The sequence below is a fragment of the Dipteris shenzhenensis genome, chromosome 26 (genome assembly GCF_047967505.1).
Source record: "Dipteris shenzhenensis isolate YYH24624 ecotype China chromosome 26, Dip_SZ_1.0, whole genome shotgun sequence".
Lineage (NCBI taxonomy): Eukaryota > Viridiplantae > Streptophyta > Polypodiopsida > Gleicheniales > Dipteridaceae > Dipteris > Dipteris shenzhenensis.
This window is the reverse complement of record NC_141621.1, coordinates 13,528,644-13,548,416: the sequence shown is the minus strand read 5'-3', so window position 1 is coordinate 13,548,416 and position 19,773 is coordinate 13,528,644. Positions and strand designations below refer to the sequence as shown.

General features: G+C 44.3%; 1 protein-coding gene across 2 annotated transcripts in view; it reads right to left on the bottom strand.

Moving 5' to 3' along the window:
• Positions 1-19,773, bottom strand: part of LOC147884703 (Cleavage and polyadenylation specificity factor (CPSF) A subunit protein) — an 82,986-nt gene that overhangs the window by 26,244 nt on the left and 36,969 nt on the right. For both annotated transcript variants that reach the window (XM_087397153.1, XM_087397154.1), the window contains 2 exons: positions 11,442-11,521; positions 11,186-11,269 (listed from right to left, as the gene is read on the bottom strand). In XM_087397153.1, coding sequence (XP_087253279.1) covers positions 11,186-11,269; positions 11,442-11,521 — 164 coding nt within the window. The remainder of the gene's footprint in view (positions 1-11,185; positions 11,270-11,441; positions 11,522-19,773) is intronic.

The following is a 19,773-nucleotide window of genomic DNA, read 5'->3' as shown; positions in this document are numbered from 1 at the left end:
TAGGAGCAAAAGTCTCCTCATAATCTATGCCCTTTTTCTGAGCATAGCCTTTAGCAACCAGCCTTGCCTTGTATCTGTCAATGAAGCATCTGGCTTCCGTTTCACCTTGAAAACCCATCGTGTGCCAATGGCATGTTTACCTGGTGGCAAGTCTACAACATCCCAAGTCTGATTTTTCTTAATGGACTGCAACTCATCGTGCATGGCATTCATCATCCAATGCACGTTGTCCTTTGCTTCTTCGAATGTTGCAGGCTCCTTCTCATCGAGAAGAGTACCTGCATATGCTGATTCAACTGAATTAGCACCTTCCATGTGCCTTGCTGCACTGCGAGTCCTGCCAGGTAATGGAGCATCAATCTTACTCTCCCTAAAAGTCTGTAACAGCCAGTTTGGGACTGTTTTTGCTGCATGTATGTCTGCAATTTCTTGCTGAACGACCTGTTCCACTGCCTGTGGAGGTGGCAAGACATCCTGTGGCTGAACTGGAGCATCGGGAGGTGGCTGTAAATTCTGATTTGCATCAGAAATATCAGCAGGGGAACCCAAGGCAATGGGTAGCAACCCCTCAAAAACATCCTCTGAAGAGGAAGGCAAATGAAATTCAGCCTGAGTGTGAGCTGAATTTTCTGCAAATATCACATCTCTACTGACAATGATCTTGCGTGTAGCAAGATTGTAGAGACGGTACCCCTTGCTTTCTGCACTATACCCAACAAATATGCACTTAATTGCCTTATCTGACAACTTATGCCAAAATTCAACTAGCACATGAGCATATGCAAGGCATCCAAAGACTCGGAAATGATCCACTGAAGGCTTTCTTCCATTCCAGACCTCATAGGGAGTTTTTGTTTTCAAAGCCTTAGTGGGAGCCCGATTTAAGATGTAGTTGGCACACATTAGACCTTCAAGCCAGAATTTGTAAGGCATGTGTTTGCTTTTCAGCATACATCTGTCCATCTCCATAAGAATTCTATTTTTTCTCTCAGCTTTGCCATTTTGCTGAGGGGTCAGCCTCACTGTGAGCTGATGCACAATACCCTTGCCTTTCAGAAAAGCATCAAAATCTGCGGACAAGTATTCCCCACCTCTATCTGTGCGCAATGTCTGTATCTTGAGTCCAGTTTCATTTTCAACCATGGCTGAAAAGTGTTTAAACACCATCAACACTTCTGATTTGCACTTCAGTCCAAAGACCCAAGTGAAATTGGAGTAATCATCAATAAAAGTAACAAAGTAGAGATGACCACACAATGATGGAGTCCTCATGGGACCACAGACATCACTGTGTATAAGCTGTAATTTCCGGACAGCTTTAACTGAACCATCCTTTTTGAAGGGGAATCTATGCATCTTGCCTAAAATGCACCCTTCACAGGCATGTGGAGGAGGTATCTCAAGAGGTGGCAATGCATCAACCATAGAGTGCTTCTGAAGTGTCATCAAGCTGTTGTAATGAATGTGGCCATATCGAGCATGCCATAATGCTGCATTCTGCATTACAGCAGTAGGAGTAGAAACTGCAAGAGCATGGGCTGCTTTTTTCTCAAAAAGATCAAGCTGAAAAAGCCCACGCAGCAGAGTACCAGATAATCTCAAGGCATAATCATTTTCCCTATCTCGGACAGCACATTTGTCATCCTCAAAGATGACCTGAAGTCCAGCCTTGTTAAGAGTGGACACTGAAAGGAGATTCTTGGTGATACCAGGCACATACAAGAGTCTGAAAACTGAGCCATCAATGGCGGTAAGCTCAACTTCTCTTGTGCCACGTACTGAATATGACGAGTTGTTGGCACAAGTGACTTTCTTACCAACGGGAGGTGGATGCAAGGAAGTAAAGAGACACTTCCTAGAAGTGATATGCTTGGGGGCACCGCTGTCAAAATACCAAGTATTCAGTGTTTCATTGACACTGGAAGCTGATGCAACCGTGGAAGGATCATAACTGCAAGTCAAAAAGGCATATGTATCATCATTACAAGTGGCTGTACTATCCCGAGCATCAGGAACAGCCAGCCTAGAATCTGAAATGCAAGATAAAAAGGCATAATCCTGTCCAACAAAGTTGGCTGCAGCATCCCCACTGTCAGATGCATGAGGAGCTGAATCTGAAACAGCCATACCGGAGCTGTTTTTCTTCTCTTTTGCAAGCCTTTTCCTGCATTCTGCAATGTGATGACCTGGCTTTTTGCAATAATGACAAAAACCCTTCTTCTTGGGCTTACTTGCATCATTTTTAGCCTTTTGTGAAGGCTGTCCTGACCCACTGGAAGGCTGATTTACTGATGTCTTTGCCTGTCCCTTTGTTTTTGACTTGAACTTTGAGAGCATAGCTTGTTCACCTGCACGTGAAGCCAAGTTTTTCTTGGTCTGCTCTTCCTGAAGCAGAAGCCCTATCAACTCATGAAAAGTGAGAGGATTTGCACCCCCCCTCAATGATAAGTTCAGCGAGGTATGAAAGTTGAGATAAGACTCGGGAAGAGAATTCAGAGTGGTGGTAATCATCTCTGAATCAGGAATAATCTCATCAATGTTCAATAATTGCTCTCTGAGATCCTGTAGCTTTGTGAGGTGGACTGACATGGAGTCACCCTCTTCCATATGTGTATTACTTAACTCTCTTTTCAAGAAAGATACCCTTGCATCATTCCGGGCTGCATACATGATTTCTAAGATATCCCACGCTGCCTTCGAGGTCTTACACAACCGGATATGCGGAATGATAAATCTTTTCACTGAAAGAGAGATGCATGACAAAGCTAAGGCATCCCGTGAATCCCATCTCTTCTGCTCTGGAGTAGTGGCTATAGCTGCACCAACAACTTGTTCTGCAGCTGCACCCTGTGCACGACCTCTTCCACCTCCTTGCTGGGGAGGGGTATTAGGTGCCATACCTGCTGGTCGGATCTCACCCCCATTCACATAATCCCATAAATTGCGAGAAATCAGAATATTGCGTACCATAAAACTCCAGAGGGAGTAGTTGGTACCATCCAATTTGTCTTCCTGTGAAAGACCACCGAACTAGAAATCATTCTGATTTTGCTGGGCCATATCTGAGAAAGAGATTTTAGCAGATACAAGACTGAATTCCCTTACTGGGAATGAAATGCACAACTCCCAAAAAACACAGCCAAGCACTGGCTGTAAATGCAACTCAGATTTCTGCACTTGCACTGTCAGAAATCTGTCCAAGCATCAAAAACTCTCCAGAATCTGCCAAAAGTGCTGCAAAACACTTCAAGAAAGGCAGTATGAACTGAAATCTCCAAAATTGCTCTCCCAACACAAAAGCCCCAAAATAGGCCCAAAATTGCAACCAGAAAGGGGCAAATTGATCAAAAGCCCCAAATGTTGCAAGAATTGCGCTCTGTCTGCAAAAGCCCCAAATTTCACTGCGAAATTGAAGTGTAATCACAAAATCCCCAAATTTCTGCAAGAAATTGTACTGCAAAACTGAAAGCCCCAAATTTCGAGCTTAAAATTGCAACCAGAAAGGAGCAAAAGCACAAAAAGCCCCAAATTTTGCAATTTCAACAGAAAGCCCCAAATTTTTGGGCTAAACCTCTGAATCTGCTTGCAATGCCTGCTTCACAAGTAACAATGAACCCGAAGATACCGAAATGACTGCAAAAGACTCCAAATGTATGTACAAATACCACCAGATCTGCTGGTACAGTGAGTACGGATGAGCAGATTCAGGATCTACGGAGAAGTACAGAGGCGACTAATCGTACTGTCGCAGGTACGGACGGAAAATAGTACAGTCGCAGGTACGGACGTCGAGTTTGCAGGTATGCTGGTACGGGCATCAGCGCAGGTAAGGCTGGTATGGCGCTGCTGCAAGTACAGTACGGGTACTACAGTACGGACAGCCAAGTTGTACGACAAATGTACAGAGCGATCAGGAAAGAAGCGCAGGTACGGACGACGAACAATAGATTCGAGCAGGTACGGCAAGACTGTACAGAAGGTACGAAAGCAGCAGGTACGTACGGTACGACAGGTACAAGCAGGTACGAACGTAGCACTTATGGCAAATGCGAGCAGGTACGGTAGGTACTGACGACAAGACTGCAGTTGACGAAGGTACGAGCAGCAAAGAGAGCTCGCGGGAGCTTAGAGCAGGTCCTAGAGCACGATCTGCTATGATACCAAAGATTTGGGGGAGAGAGAGAGCAAGAGAGTGAGCTGAGAGCTGAAAGCTTGAAAGCTTAGTTGCAATAGAAGAGTGTGAGAGTACAACTGAAAGAGTGAGAGATAAGGTGTCCTAGTGACAAAACCTTAGTAGTCACTAACCATAGTTAGTGGACTAACTGCGGTTAGGGGGAAAAACCTCTTAAAAAGGAAAAAGTGCCCCTAAATAGCTTATTAAATTACATTGGTCACTGCTGAATTATATCTATAATTCTAACAAAAAGGCTTCAATAAACTCACATGAAAGGCATTGTGTATGGCCCAAGTCGCAGGTAGATTCAACCTGTAAGTTACATCATTAATGTGTTCAAAAGCCTGAAAAGGACCATATTACCGCATCTTCAGCTTTGTGTACACTTTGGTCTTGCCTTTCAACTTCCTGAGTCGTGCTTTCTGAAAACGCAGCAACACCCAATCACCCTCTTTCAAGAGTAACTCACGGCAATGCTTATCTGCTGCCCGTTTGTGCTTCTCTTGGCTTTTCTAGAGGGCTGTTTTGACTTTCTAGTAAGCAACATCCAAACTTTCCACAAATCTATCCGCTTCAAAAACCTTCTCTTTCGTATGCAGAATGGGAGGTACCTTCCGTTCTCCTACCACCACTTCAAAGGGGGCTTTCCCTGTGGACAAGTGTACAGTGTTGTTGTAGGCAAACTCAACAAGTGGCAGAAATTGCTCCCATTTCGATTGCTGATGCGGAACATAGCACTTGAGAAGATCAAGGGCAGTGGAGTTGGCTTCTTTGGACTGCCCATAAATTCAGGATGAAAAGAGGATGAGAAATTCAGCGTGGTACCCATATTCTCAAAGATACCTCTCCAGAAAAGACTTGTCATCCGTGGGTCTCTATCACTCACAATTGATTGAGGCATCCTGTGATGTTTAAACACATGAGACATAAAGATTCTCGTCATCTGGTCTGCTGTAATTTTCTTCCTTACGGGAATGAAGTGGGCATGCTTTCTGCATCTGCAAATAATGGTCCATATCCCATCATGTCCCGATGGTGTACGAGGAAGATCAAAGATAAAATCCATGGCAATGCTCTGCCAGGGTCGATCGGGAATAGGTAGAGGCTGCAGCAGCCCAGCCGGGCTTCTGCCTGTCATATTTCACCTTCTGGCAAATGATGCATGTCCTAACATATGCCTTGACATCCTTCCTCAATGATGGCCAAAAGAAATAGTGCTCCACACCTTTGATGGTGGCATCAATGCCTCTGTGTCTTGCATAGGGTGGAGCATGACTCTCTATCAACACTTTGGGCCTCAACTGTTTCGTGACACACAATCTGCCATGCATCATCAGAAATCCGTCTTTGAGAGTATAGTGCTCATGCCTCTGTCCATCAACCAACTGATCATAAATCCGTGAAAAATCAGCATCATTGACATATTGATCCTTCATGGCATCAAGCTCATCATGATATGCAATGGTCACTACTGAAACTTGTAGCTTAACAAACACTGCATCTGGAGTGGGCTTTCGTGAGAGTGCATCTGCAACAACATTCTTCTTCCCAGACATGTGCACAATCTGAAAATGAAACATAGAAAGAAAATTTGCCCACCTCATATGCTTCTCAGACAACTTTCTATGAGTGAGAAAGTACTGCAGTGATTGATGATCGGTCTAAACATCCAAAAGATAATGTTTCCAAGTCGAAAGAGCATGTATGACAGCCAACATCTCTTTCTCATATATGCCAAAATTCATTTCAGCATCCTGGAGCACTCTACTCTCGTAATGAAGAATTCACTTTTCCTGGCATTGACAAGCAGCTTATGCTTCCGTAGCTCCTCGAGAACAATTGCCTGGTGCTTCCTATGTTCAGCCTCATCCTAAGAGAACACGATGATGTCATCGAAGAAAGTGCCAACAAAGGCTCGGTATTCTCTAAAAATCCTGTCCATCATTCTATTGAAGGTGGCAGGTGCATTGGTTAACCCAAATCGCATGACAAGAAACTCGTACAAACCAAATGTGGTATGAAATGATGTTTTGTGAACATCCTCTGGCTGAATTCTGATCTGGTGATAACCACTCTTCAGATCAATGCGGCTGAACATTCCAAACCCTAAAGTTTACAAAGCTCTCTTGACTTCCCTTACTATCACTATCACTATCTGCTGTTTTGTGAACATCCTCTGGCTGAATTCTGATCTGGTGATAACCACTCTTCAGATCAATGCGACTGAACATTCCAGACCCTTGTAACCTATCCAAAATAATGCTTCCAGGTCGAAAGAGCATGTATGACAGCCAACATCTCTTTCTCATATATGCCAAAATTCAATTCAACATCCTGGAGCACTCTACTCTCGTATGCCACAACTCTTCCATCCTACATAAATACCCCTCCTACGCTGTTCCCACCTGCATCTGCTTGGACAGCGAAGGGTTTGCAAAGATCTGGCAAAATAATCACAAGATCTGAGCAGAGTCTCTCCTTCAGTAGGTCAAAAGCTGCAATTTCTTTGGGACCCCATCTGAAAGTGACCCCTTTCTTCTGTAAGGCATGTAAAGGAGATGCAATCTCTGCAAAATACCAAATGAACCTCCTGTAGTACGAGCACAAGCCCAAAAAGCTGCGTACTTCATGGATGTTCAAGTATGGCCAATTCCTGATGGCCTCTACCTTGGCAGGGTCCATCCTAACTCCATCCTTGGAAACAATGTGCCTCAGAAAATGGATCTCATGCATGAAGAATTCACTTTTCTTGGCATTGACAAGCAGCTTATGCTTCCATAGCTCCTCGAGAACAATTGCCAGGTGCTTCCTATGTTCAGCCTAATCCTAAGAGAACACAATGATGTCATCGAGGAAAGTGCCAACAAAGGCTCGGTGTTCTCTAAAAATCCTGTCCATCATTCTATTGAAGGTGGCAGGTGCATCGGTTAACCCAAATCGCATGACAAGAAACTTGTACAGACCAAATGTGATATGAAATGCTGTTTTGTGAACATCCTCTGGCTGAATTCTGATCTGGTGATAACCACTCTTCATATCAATGTCTTCATATCAATGCGGCTGCACATTCCAGACCCTTGTAACCTATCCAAAATATCATCTATCCGAATCGCATGACAAGAAACTCGTACATAAAATGTGGTATGAAATGTTGTTTTGTGAACATCCTCTGGCTGAATTCTGATCTGGTGATAACCACTCTTCATATCAATGCGGCTGAACATTCCAGACCCTTGTAACCTATCCAAAATAATGCTTCCAGGTCGAAAGAGCATGTATGACAGCCAACATCTCTTTTCTCATATATGCCAAAATTCATTTCAGCATCCTGGAGCACTCTACTCTCGTATGCCACAACTCTTCCATCCTGCATAAGTACCCCTCCTACGCTGTTCCCACCTACATCTGCTTGGACAGCGAAGGGTTTGCAAAGATCTGGCAAAATAATCACAAGATCTGAGCAGAGTCTCTCCTTCAGTAGGTCAAAAGCTGCGATTTCTTTGGGACCCCATCTGAAAGTGACCCCTTTCTTCTGTAAGGCATGTAAAGGAGATGCAATCTCTGCAAAATACCGAATGAACCTCCTATAGTACTAGCACAAGCCCAGAAAGCTGCGTACTTCATGGATGTTCTTCAAGTATGGCCAATTCCTAATGGCCTCTACCTTGGCAAGGTCCATCCTAACTCCATCCTTGGAAACAATGTGCCAGAGAAAATGGATCTCATGCATGAAGAATTCACTTTTCTTGGCATTGACAAGCAACTTATGCTTCCATAGCTCCTCGAGAACAATTGCCAGGTGCTTCCTATGTTCAGCCTCATCCTAAGAGAACACAATGATGTCATCGAGGAAAGTGCCAACAAAGGCTCGGTGTTCTCTAAAAATCCTGTCCATCATTCTATTGAAGGTGGCAGGTGCATCGGTTAACCCAAATCGCATGACAAGAAACTCGTACAGACCAAATGTGGTATGAAATGCTGTTTTGTGAACATCCTCTGGCTGAATTCTGATCTGGTGATAACCACTCTTCAAATCAATGCGGCTGGACATTCCAGACCCTTGTAACCTATCCAAAATATCATCTATCCGAATCGCATGACAAGAAACTTGTACAAACCAAATGTGGTATGAAATGCTGTTTTGTGAACATCCTCTGGCTGAATTCTGATCTGGTGATAACCACTCTTCATATCAATGCGGCTGAACATTCCAGACCCTTGTAACCTATCCAAAATATCATCTATCCGGGGTATAGGGAATATGTTCTTAATGGTAATCTTATTGAGGGCTCTGTAGTCAATGCACGTCCGCCAGGATCCATCCTTCTTCTCTGGACCAAGAGCATGGATGAGCAGTAAGGTGAAGAATCAGCCCCTTCTCTAGCAGGTCCTTGACCTGGTTGATAATTTCCTCTCACTGAGCTGCACTAACCCTGTAAGGAGGTCGGTTAGGAGGGCTGCTACCAGGGATTATATATATCGTGTGGTCTTCTGGCCTTTTAGGGGGCAACTCCTATGGAAGTGAGTCAGAAAAACAGTCCCTAAACTGAAAAAGAAAATCTGTCCACTGTTTTTCCAGCTTAGAAAAATGAGACTCTTCTTCTACTGACTTCTTTTCAGATGCAAACACTAAGTACACTGAAAGATGCTTTTTCATTACGTTGCCAATGGCAGAAGCAGATACAACAGGGATGGATTCTCCCTTCAATTTAGCATCCAAAACCTGGGTCTTGCCACGGTAAGTGATTGTAATTGTTTAATTCTTTGTATCCAAAACAGCCCCAAACGAAAGTGCCAAGGTATCCCCAGTAACACATCACAACCATTCAACAGCATAATATAGAACGCTTATGTGTCCACGTAGCTCTGAATATGCATCCACAACTTGCCTATCACCGGAGTAACTGACTGGCTGAGTCCTGGACAAGCCATATCTCCATCACACAAAGGACCCATCTCTTCTGCCCGTATTCCTAACTTTCCAACTAGCTCTGGGGAGATGAAATTGGCCTTGGCTCCCGGATCAAAAAACATCAGAGCTGTCTGATCTCTTATCTTGCTCCATGCCCAGCATAACTCTATAGCATCTGTATTTTAAACAGCCCCAATCAAGTCTGGCAAAAGACCAGCAGTGGGCTTGGGCTTTTTATTCTTCTGCTCAGTCCTCTTTTCCTCCTTATGCTCACCCTGCTCAGTAGGAGGGAACTTCCGCTTCTTATGTGGGCATTCAAAAGCCTTGTGGCCTTCCTCCTTGCAAATATAACACTTGTTGGCATCATAAAGAATTTGCTTTTCCTCATCAGACATGCGGGTCGGTACTCGCCTTTGTCCTCCAACATACAGTCCGCATGAAAATTTTCAGAAAGTTGAAAAATGACTTTTGGCACTTTCTAGAAGTACATACTAGCCTTGGAACAGCCAAAATAGGCTTAAAACAGCTGAAAACAGGCTTGAAACAGCTCAAAAACTGCACAAGAACAACTGAAAACGTCTAGCACCACTAGGAGAGTAAGGGGAGAGAGATGGAAGGTAGGGGAAGGGCATCCATACACATGCATGACAAATGGCACCTCCTTCTTGCCATTTGCCCCTTCATAAAGTCCTAACCCCCATACCAAGGACAACGTTGGTTGTCCTTGGGCCCAACTTTTAGACCCTTCTTTTAAAGCTTTTGCCTTGCCCCTAGGACCTAGTGGTGCACCTAGACTTTGCCCCTAGGAACTTCTAAGAAGTGTGCACTTCCTCTAGCTAGTCCCTGACGGCCAAACCATTACAACACTTAACCATGGTCAACCCCGGGTTAAGCGCAAGTTGAGTTACGAAGTTACTTTACATCACTTTTCACGTCCCCGTGACATAGAACATGACAATTTGAAAGCTATGTAGGGTACCTAGTTGCTGAAGAAAAGACTGATGAGTGACAACAAGGCTATTTATTCTTATTTTACTGAAGAGTTTTTTTTGGGGGTTAAAATGTTATACTGAGATGTAAGTCTTAAGGGGACCATTGTGTCACCATAATAATAAGGGCACTGACTTGCATGGGTTATCTTATAAGGGTGATGCAATGTCTTTTCATACTTCCCGTGAGGGTTGAAAGACTTAGAGTGGTCAAATAGGTAGTAGCTTTTAATAAAGAAAGGCTATAAATAATAAGAATACTCAATTGCACAAGTTATCTCATAAGGGTGACTGCATTCAATGCCCAGTAAGGCTTGATAGAGGAGGTTGACATAAAAGAGTGGTCAAATGGGTAGAACCTTTAATAATGAAGTGCCTACACATCTCATTAACTTGCTACTTGCTTGCATGAGCTGCTGTTTCCTTCTTGTTCATCAAGTATCTTTGTTTGATAGCAGACCTTCACGTTACATCAGCGTTCTTTCCACCCATCTTTTCTTGAACGAAAAGCTGCATTATAAAACTAATAAGGTCAGATACCCCAGATATGCCTAAAAAGTACTCAGAACATCCTCTAACACGCAAGTATGCCATGATAAAGATAATTTTTGTTTATAGAATCTTTGCTAATAGTGTATACTGCTTAGAGATCACCCACTGTATCACCAGAGACTGCCAATGGAGAAATAAAGAGTGTATTTCCTAGAGCCATTAAGGTCATGACTCTGTCTAGACCATGGCCTCAGGTCTATGGGTATTGCCATCCTTTGATCAAGCTTTTCAACTGATCACAAGTTGAAACTTTTTCCACAGCTCAGGGTTATGAAATCAGTCCAAGATTACTTCTGGGTATCTGAAATTGTATACCTTCAATCGGATTTATCTTTTTGACTGTGTGGACCATATTAAAAGTATCCTTCTTTAACTGTTCCTTAGCTAAGGAGCAAGCAGAGGATGATTACACTCTTATCAAGAAAACCTTTGCTCCCTTTCTCTCTCATTTCTCACATTCTTTGCCCTCCACTTACAAACTTATCTTTATCTTAGAAAGACTCAATTCACAATGCAAGACATCCATATCAAACTAAATAAATCAGTCATCCTATCAACCTGGACTCCACTGCCAAAATTTGACCCAACTCTCGTCGAGCATTTCCAGGCTGAGATATATGAATATGTGCAACTGCCAAGAATCTGGAAAAAAAAGTTTAAGCAATCAATACAAGGACAGAAGGACCTGGTAAAAAAGCATTCTCTAAGACAACATCCAATTTTACTACAGTCTTCTAGCAATAAACAAAAATATTCAGTCAAACCAAAAAAGGCCCATGAAGACAAGAATCTTTGATCTCAGCAATACCCAGACCTGTGTAACTCGATGCAGAAAGTCAAAAATGACATTTTTCCAGAGTCAGATATCACTACAAGCAAGTCCTTTCCATGTGTCTGCAGAACAAGAGACAAAGAAAAAAGAGAAAAAGAAAGGTTTGAGCTACCATTCTGGTTTGCAATGTGCACCCAAAAAAAACCAAGTAACCTTCACAGAGGGTCTCTTTTTTTTTAAATTCTCTCCCTTTCCATTTGTTGACCCAGCAAGTAGCTACCACGAGTGGTTGTCGTGTTTGGAGACTCCAATATCCAGATCCAAATATTGGGATGCATTATCACAGTGGTGAGGTTTCGTGTTTAAATTATCTGTATATAATTTGACATGCCTATATTCAAAAACATAAATATAGGATGCATTATCGAAGTGTTGAAGTTCAATATCTAAAAATGACCTCTATTTGATTTGACCTGGCTATTGAGGTATTTAAATGCATACTATTAAAACACACTCTGTCTGTGGATTGGAAATATGTTTTGCCATCAAATAGGTACCCCCAGATTGAATTCGGGAGTGTGGTGTTGGTGACTTCTTGAAAAATCCACCGAATTCGAGAAACTTCTGCGCCTGTCTATATAAGAGGAAGGGGGGAGGCGTAGAGTACAGGCAGGGGGGGCTGTGAAGCCCTCCCAATGTAAGGAGAAGGGGAGCAGGGGGAAGAGAGAAGTGGGAAGGAGGAAGAAGGGAGCGGAGGAGTGAGAAGAAGGAAGGAGGAGGGAGAGAAGGAGAAGGAGCAGTGGGAGGAGTGGGGAGAAGGAGGGAGCGGAGGAGGGGTGGAAGGAGGACGAGGTGTGGGGAGGAGGAGGAAGCGAAGGAGGAGGAGGACTGGGGGGGAGGAGGGAGTGGAGGAGGGGTGGAAGGAGGAGTAGGAGTGGGGAGCAGAAAGCAGGAGCAGGAGGGCAGCAGGAGGAGAAAGCAGGCCGGAAGGAGGAGGGATGGGGAGCAGAAAAGCAGTCCGGAAGGAGTGTAGATAATTAATAGGTCAATTAAGCAATACAATAGGTTAATTTGAGAGTGAAGAGAAAGATAGAAAGAAAGAAAGAAAGTTGTAGTAATGTCTTCAGGAGGCCTCAGGGGCCTATGAGACAAAGTACAATCAGTAGAATAGCTCATACAAGCCGCTATGGGCTGAAGCAAAGGGGTCGCTAAGGCCCTTGCTGCTCAGCTAAGCTAATATCTCAAAATCTCCTAAACTCTCAAGAGACTCAAGTAGGTAGCCCCTTGTTTCTGTCTAACACATGGTCCACCAGGAACGTAGGATGGACAGGGGTCTTCATGGGCTTCTCAGCCATCCCAAGCAAATTTGTCATCGGGTGGTCCCAAGAGGAGGGGGAGTGGGAGGAAGGGGGGGGGGGAAGGGGAGGGGAGGGGAGGGGAAGAAGATGGGGGGGGTTGTGTTGTGGGGGATGGTTGATCTTGCTCTTGCGAAGGGAGGATGCGTGGGAAAAAAAGGAAAGAAAAGGCTACTGTTACTTTTGCAAGGTGGCTGTTTTTCATTAACGCCTCCTTCTGGCCACTTCTCCTTGTCCCGTACAGTCAAAGCCTTCTCCAATCAACAGCAAACACTGTCTGTCCCATTCTCTGATCAGTAGCTGTCCCATGCCCGCTCCCAGACTCCCAAGGCTTCAAGCTGACTTGTACTCTGATACCATGTCAGAGATGCAGTGGAAATATGCAAAAGAAGAGAGAGCAGAGTAAGAGGGAATGCAAGAGATATGCTGGGAATTCCACTGTATTAACTGGCAAAGCCCCGCATAAATTTGGAGAACAATTAAAGGGCCAAAGTGATCCCTATTTATACAACGAGAGCAAATGCAAGAGATATGCTGGAGCTTCTTCTGTATTAACTGGCAAAAACCCGCATAATTTTGGAGAACAATTAAGGGCCAAAGTGATCCCAATTTATAGGAGGAGAGCACCCTGCCGACTAGCCCAACTTTCACCTGGTTTGCTGGTCGGTTTAACCCGACCTGCTGGTCGGCTGACCCAACCCAGTCTGGTCGGGTGGTTAGTTAGGCCTGACTGCTGGCCCCAACCAGTCCTCTACGAGCTCCCCTCATAAGCTCCTACAGCTTATATCCAGCCCCTACTTCCAGCTGCCCTTCATCCAACCCACAAACCCTGGCAAAATCCACAAGACTACCAGTAGAATACCAGGGAGAAAAAAAGAGAAGTCTACTACTATCCTGGGGCGGGTACGCCCATATAACAGCCCTCACTCCCTACAGTACAGAGAGGAAATTACCAGAATTCTAATAATGTAGACAAGAAAGCTGATCGGTCTCTGCTCCTACATGCCTTCTGTGAAGGGGTTCAGTGGGATAGAGAACTGGGACTTTGTGGCCCCTTATATAGGCATCCTACCTACCCTGGCGAGGCGGTGACCTGACCTGACTAGGACCAGGTTGACCCTGCTCTGTAAAATCTGCCACAACAGCACGTCCACCAACCTTCTAAAACCAACCTGTTCCCCAGTCCACCCAAGCCTATAAATAGGCATGTTCTCTGCTGCAGATGTGCTTCATTCCTGCACATTGTTCCTGCATGGTGCACTGATATAGGGAGTGCTCCAGCCAGTGCCATCAAGTCATGAAGTAACCCGTGCTGCAGGCGACTGCTCCAGGTATGTTGCTTTACCCAGGTCCACTGAACCCCTGTCCTTCTCATATGAGGGCTTACAGATCAGTCAGTGAGCTATTCTAAGACTCCCTCTCAATAACTCACTGTGGACCTATACCCGTGCATTGTAGAGGTGCTGCATCTGGTCTCTAGGAAGAGACTTAATGAACACACAATACATCATTTCCAAGATCTGTCAATGATGAGCTCCAGGATAAAGTGGCAATGGACCTCAATGTGTTTCGTTCAAGCATGAAACATAGGGTTCTTGGCAATGGCTATGCAACTTTTGAGTGTCTCACACAAAATCATTGTTTCATCCTCCTAAAGAACATCCATATCCTCCAAAATCCACATAAGCCCCAAGGATTCATAGGATGCAATGTACTCCGCCTCTGTTGAAGAAAAGGCCACCATTGGCTGTTTCTTGCTAAGCCACGAAATGACACATTTGCAAGCATGAGACAATGCCCTGATGTCGAGCATCTAGTGTCCCAATCGCCTGCCCAATCAGAATCACAAAATGCACCCAGCTCCACTCATGTGGTATAAGTAATTCCATATGTGCTTGCACCCTCCAGGTACCTGAGCACCCACAATCTTGCTTTCCCATAATTCTCCCTTGGTTTTGAAGATAACTGCAGAGTACACCAACAGCAAAAGAAATATCCGATCAACTAACAGTCAGTCAAGGCTAACTAGCCACCAACTGTCGATACCTACTGGCATCTACCAACTGAGAAGTATCTTCAGTACTCGGCTTCAGCCCGACCTCTATCGGTGTCACTGCCGGCTTGCAGTCCCTCCATCTGGAACCACTTCAGTATCTGACAGCAATACTTCTCCTAGGAAATGAAGATGTTGTCCTTTCTCTGCTTGACTTCTGTTCCTAGATCAGTCATCTAGAGCTCCTTCATCAAGAGTTCATTAAGTAGCAAAATCCTCCCCTTCCGATCACCTGTAACAATTAGTGTAGGTACGAAACGAAAAGAAAGAGAGAGAGTGCAGGTACAAGATGAGTCGATAGAGAAGTCACGTCAATCTTAGATAGATAGAAAATGCACAAGTACATAGTACTTGTACCTAGACCTAGGACTAAGTGTCCTAGGTGTCACATAGGACTAAATGTCCTATGTGGCCTAAAAGGCACTAACACTATAAGTGCCTGCACTTATGCCTACAAGGCACATACCATGGCCTATAGGGCATCACTAGAACCATCAGAAGATGGCCTACAAACCCCCCTCCATGGGATGGGCTGAAGTACTCTGGAAACGTCTTAGAATACCTGGTAGTTTCTGGCCATGGTGGCACATGTTCATCCAAAAGGATATAGCCACCTATGAATGTACAAGGAATGTCAGATCATGTAACAAAGGGAACCAAGTGCAAAGCCTGTCGGAAGACTTCGAACTTGGGACGAGGAAGTGCCTTTGTAAACATATCTGCGATGTTGTCCTCTGTGGGCAGATAGGACAACTCTATGTCTCCTGCTGACAACCGCTCCCGAACATAATGATAGTGAACTTCAATATGCTTGGTACGCGAATGAAACACTGGGTTACGCGCAATAGCCAAAGCACTCTGGCTGTCAGTGTAGACAATAGTGGAGGATGTCTAGCAAATACCAAGATCTGTAAGTAATTGTCGAAGCCAAACACACTCTACTGTAGCGATGAAAGCTGCCCTGGAAAGCTGCCCTGTACTCAGCCTCACAGCTAGATGTGGCAACTGTCGGTTGCTTCTTGCTGAGCCAAGAAATACATGAATTGCCAAGCAAAAAACAATTGCCAGTATGTGACACTCTGGTGTCGGAACATCTTGCCCAGTCACTATCCGTGTAAGCATGCATGGTAAGTGAACCCTGATCACCGTAGAAGAGGGCTAAATCCTGAGTGCCTCTGAGATATCTGAAGACTCTCTTCACTGCCTGCCAATGCTGTGAACTGGGCATGTGCAAGAATCTACTGAGCTGAGATACTGCATACTACTGCAAGTCAGGTCTGGTATGACAAATAAATAAGGCATCCAACAGCCTGCTGATAAAGAGTGATATCACATGGTGGGCTCCCATCATGAGCTGAGAATTTGAAGCCAGGGTCCACTCGAGTAGAGATTGGCTTGCAATCCTCAAACTGAAAACGATCAAGGAGGTGTCCAATGTATTTGGACTGAGACATCATGATACCCCCCTCAACATGAGCAAACTGAATGCCCAAATAATAATGGAGCTGTCCCATGTCTGACATGTCAAAAATCTGGTGCAAATCAGCCTTGAAAGCTGCAATTTGCTGAGTATCTGAGCCCGTGATAAGCATATCATCCACATATAAAATCAGCACTAAAAAATCAGATCCACTCCCACGGAAATAAAGAGTGGGTTCTGTGGGACTATTCTGAAAACCAAGGGATAGTAAATGTGCATGAATTTTGGCATACCATGCCCTGGGTGCCTGCTTCAAACCATAAAGGGCTTTTCTAAGCCGGCATACCTTATTTTCAGAATTAACAACCTCAAAGCGAGGAGGTTGTGTGACATAGACTTCTTCCTACAGATCCCCATGAAGAAAAGCTGTGTTGGTGCACTTGCCAATGATGATGGGCTGCAATGGCAATGACACATCGAATGGTAGTAATCCTGGATGTGGGAGCAAATGTCTCCTCAAAGTCAATGCCTTGTTGTTGGGCATACCCTTTTGCAACAAGACGGGCATCGATCTATGCTACCATCAGATTTCCTTTTTAATTTGTAGACCCACCGCGTTCCAATGGCATGCTTGCCAGGTGGGAGATCTACTAATTTCCAAGTGTCATTTTTGGCAATAGATTGTAACTCAGCTTTCATTGCATCCATCCACTCTTTGCTGTCAAAAGCATCTTTATGGCACAAAGGCTCTTCATTGCAAGCTGTAGCAAGGAGTGCAAACTCAAGAAAGTGACCATGCTGTCTATTCCCTGATCTTGTGCGGGCAGCAAAAGGCTGATCTTGTTTGCTGTCCCTCAATGTGTCAAGAAGCCATCTGGGAATTTGCCTTTGCTGTCTATTGACAGCTCTTTCTTCAATGACTGCATCATGAGTAGTGGGATCATTTTGTGCCGGAAGAGAAACCTGCAAATCAGCATGAGGTTGGGGCTGATTATTGCTTAGTGGAGGGCCTGCAGGAGGCTCATGTTGCTGCTCAAAATCCTCCTCTGATGATGGCAGAGGTAACCAAGATTCAAAGGCATCAAACATGTCAATATCTGGCTTTGCTTTGCAGTCCACAAGAGGAGAAGCTGAATGTTCAGCAAAGATCACATCTCTACTAACAATAATCTTCCCAGTATTTGGTTGATATAACCGATACCCTCTGCTCTCTTGGCTGTAACCAATGAATATGCATTTGATTGCCTTGTCATCAAGCTTATGTCTCAGCTGAGATGGTACATGAACATATGCAAGAGACCCAAAAACTTTCACGTGTGAAAGTGAAGGCTTCCTGCCTTTCCATGCTTCATAAGGTGTGATAGTCTTTAATGCCCGTGTAGGTGATCTATTCAGCACATAGTTGGCACACATTACTGCATCAAGCCAAAATTTATTGGGCAAAGACTTGGCCTTAAGCATGCATCTGGCCATCTCCATTGTGGACCTGTTTTTCCTTTCAGAAACAGGATTCTGCTGAGGAGTGTAAGGAGTAGTGCATGAGTGAATAATGCCTCGTGAGGATAGAAATGCATCAAACTCCTTTGACATATACTCACCCCCCCATCTGTGTTGAGGGTGACAAGCTTGCATCCTCATTCATTCTCAACCATATTCAGCCATCTCTGAAAGCATAAGAAAACTTCAGATTTGGCCTTTAAAGGATATATCCAGCAATACCTTGTGAAATCATCAATGAGAGTCATGTTATACTTGTATCCTCCAATGGCATTTGTCCTCATTGGGCCACAGACGTCACTGTGTACTAGCTGCAATTTCCTTTGTGAGAGTTTTGGACAATTTTTTTGAGGAAATCGATGCATCTTACCCAAAAGACAACCCTCACACACATGTTTGGAAACTGTGTGAGTCTGAGATACATCATTTGCCATCTGCTGTGAATGTAGCTTTGCAAGAGCTCTATAATTGAGATTCTCTCATGCCAAAGATGAGTTTCAGCAAGCTGTGAATCTGAAATAGCCAATGCCTCAGTAGAAAGTGCAGCTGAATGATGATCAAGGTGATAAAGCCCTTTTTGCAAAGTGCCAATGAGAACTATGGCATTGTCATCACGAAGATCATATACTAGGCATCTGTAGCCATCAAAAATTACTCTGAAACCTGAAGTAGCAATTGCTGAAATTGAAATCAAGTTGACTTCAATGCCAGGCACAAAAAGAACATTTGTCAGAGTGACAGGATGGCTGGAAATGGATGTGAGCTGCACATCTCCAACTCCTTTTACAGCATATGAAGCATTATTGGCACATGTAACAGTCCCCCCTCGAGGTGCATCAGCTAGAGAATGAAACAACTGTCTGCAAGATGTGACATGCTTGGAAGCACCACTATCAAAGTACTAGGACTGAGCATCATTAGCAGTAAATAGTGCATCAGCTTTGGAGGGATCAAATGAGCAATGAACAGCCCATGCCCAATCATCCTGAAGAGCATGTGCATGTGAAGCATCTCCTGGCTCATGGGATTCAATGGCATGTGAGGCATTAACTGTCAATCCTGCTTTCTTTTTCTCCGAAGCAATGCGCTTCCTGCATTCTGAAATGTCATGTCCAGGCTTGCAACAATAGTTGCATCTTTTCTTCTTTCCCTTATCTGCTGTATTTTTAGATGCATGGGAGGAATTGCAGCTGCTATGCGTAGAGGAATTGCAGCTGCTGTGCGCAGATTTTGGCTTGCCCATAGGCTTGGAAGCCTTGCCTCTTCCTGTCTGCTGTGAAGCAAATGCATGATCAAGAATAATGGCTTATCTGTTAGCTCTACTTTGCTCTTCCTGCAAAAGCAAAGTAACTAGCTGATCGAAAGAATAGTGGTCTGGATTACCCATGGCCACTAATCGAAGGGTTGTAGCAAACCCTTGATATGTAACTGGCAGTCCATTCAATGTAGTACTGACAAGCTGTGAATTTGGCACCACCTCATCAATGTTGGCAAGCTGTTCCATGAGGTCCTTGACCTTTGTCAAATATGCATCCATTGACTCACCTTCATTCATATTCACTTCCTGTAATTGCCTTCTCAAATATGCAACACGAGCTTCATTGCGAATCTGATATACAGAAGCCAATTTATCCCAAGCATCCTTTGCTGTCCTGCAAGACCGGATGTGTGGAATAATGATTCTCTTGCATGATAAAGCAATGCATGAATGTGCATTTGCATCTCTTGCATCCCATCTTGACTGTTCTTGAGTTGGAAGAGCAGCAGCAGGAGTGCTAGAGGAAGAGGCATCAGGAGGAGTACCACCTGCAGAAGGACCAGCAGTAGAAACAACCACTGTAGCATTGGCTGGCCTCAGATCAGCCCCAGAAAAAATATTCCACAAATGCTTTGCAACAAGAATATGTTTCATGAGATAAGACCACATCGGATAGTTGGTGCCATCCAACTTATCATCTTCACGAAGAACTCCAAATAAATCTTGATTGTTCCCAACCATAGCAACTGTGATAACCTGTAAAAGACCCAAAAAGCCTCAAGGCTACACTG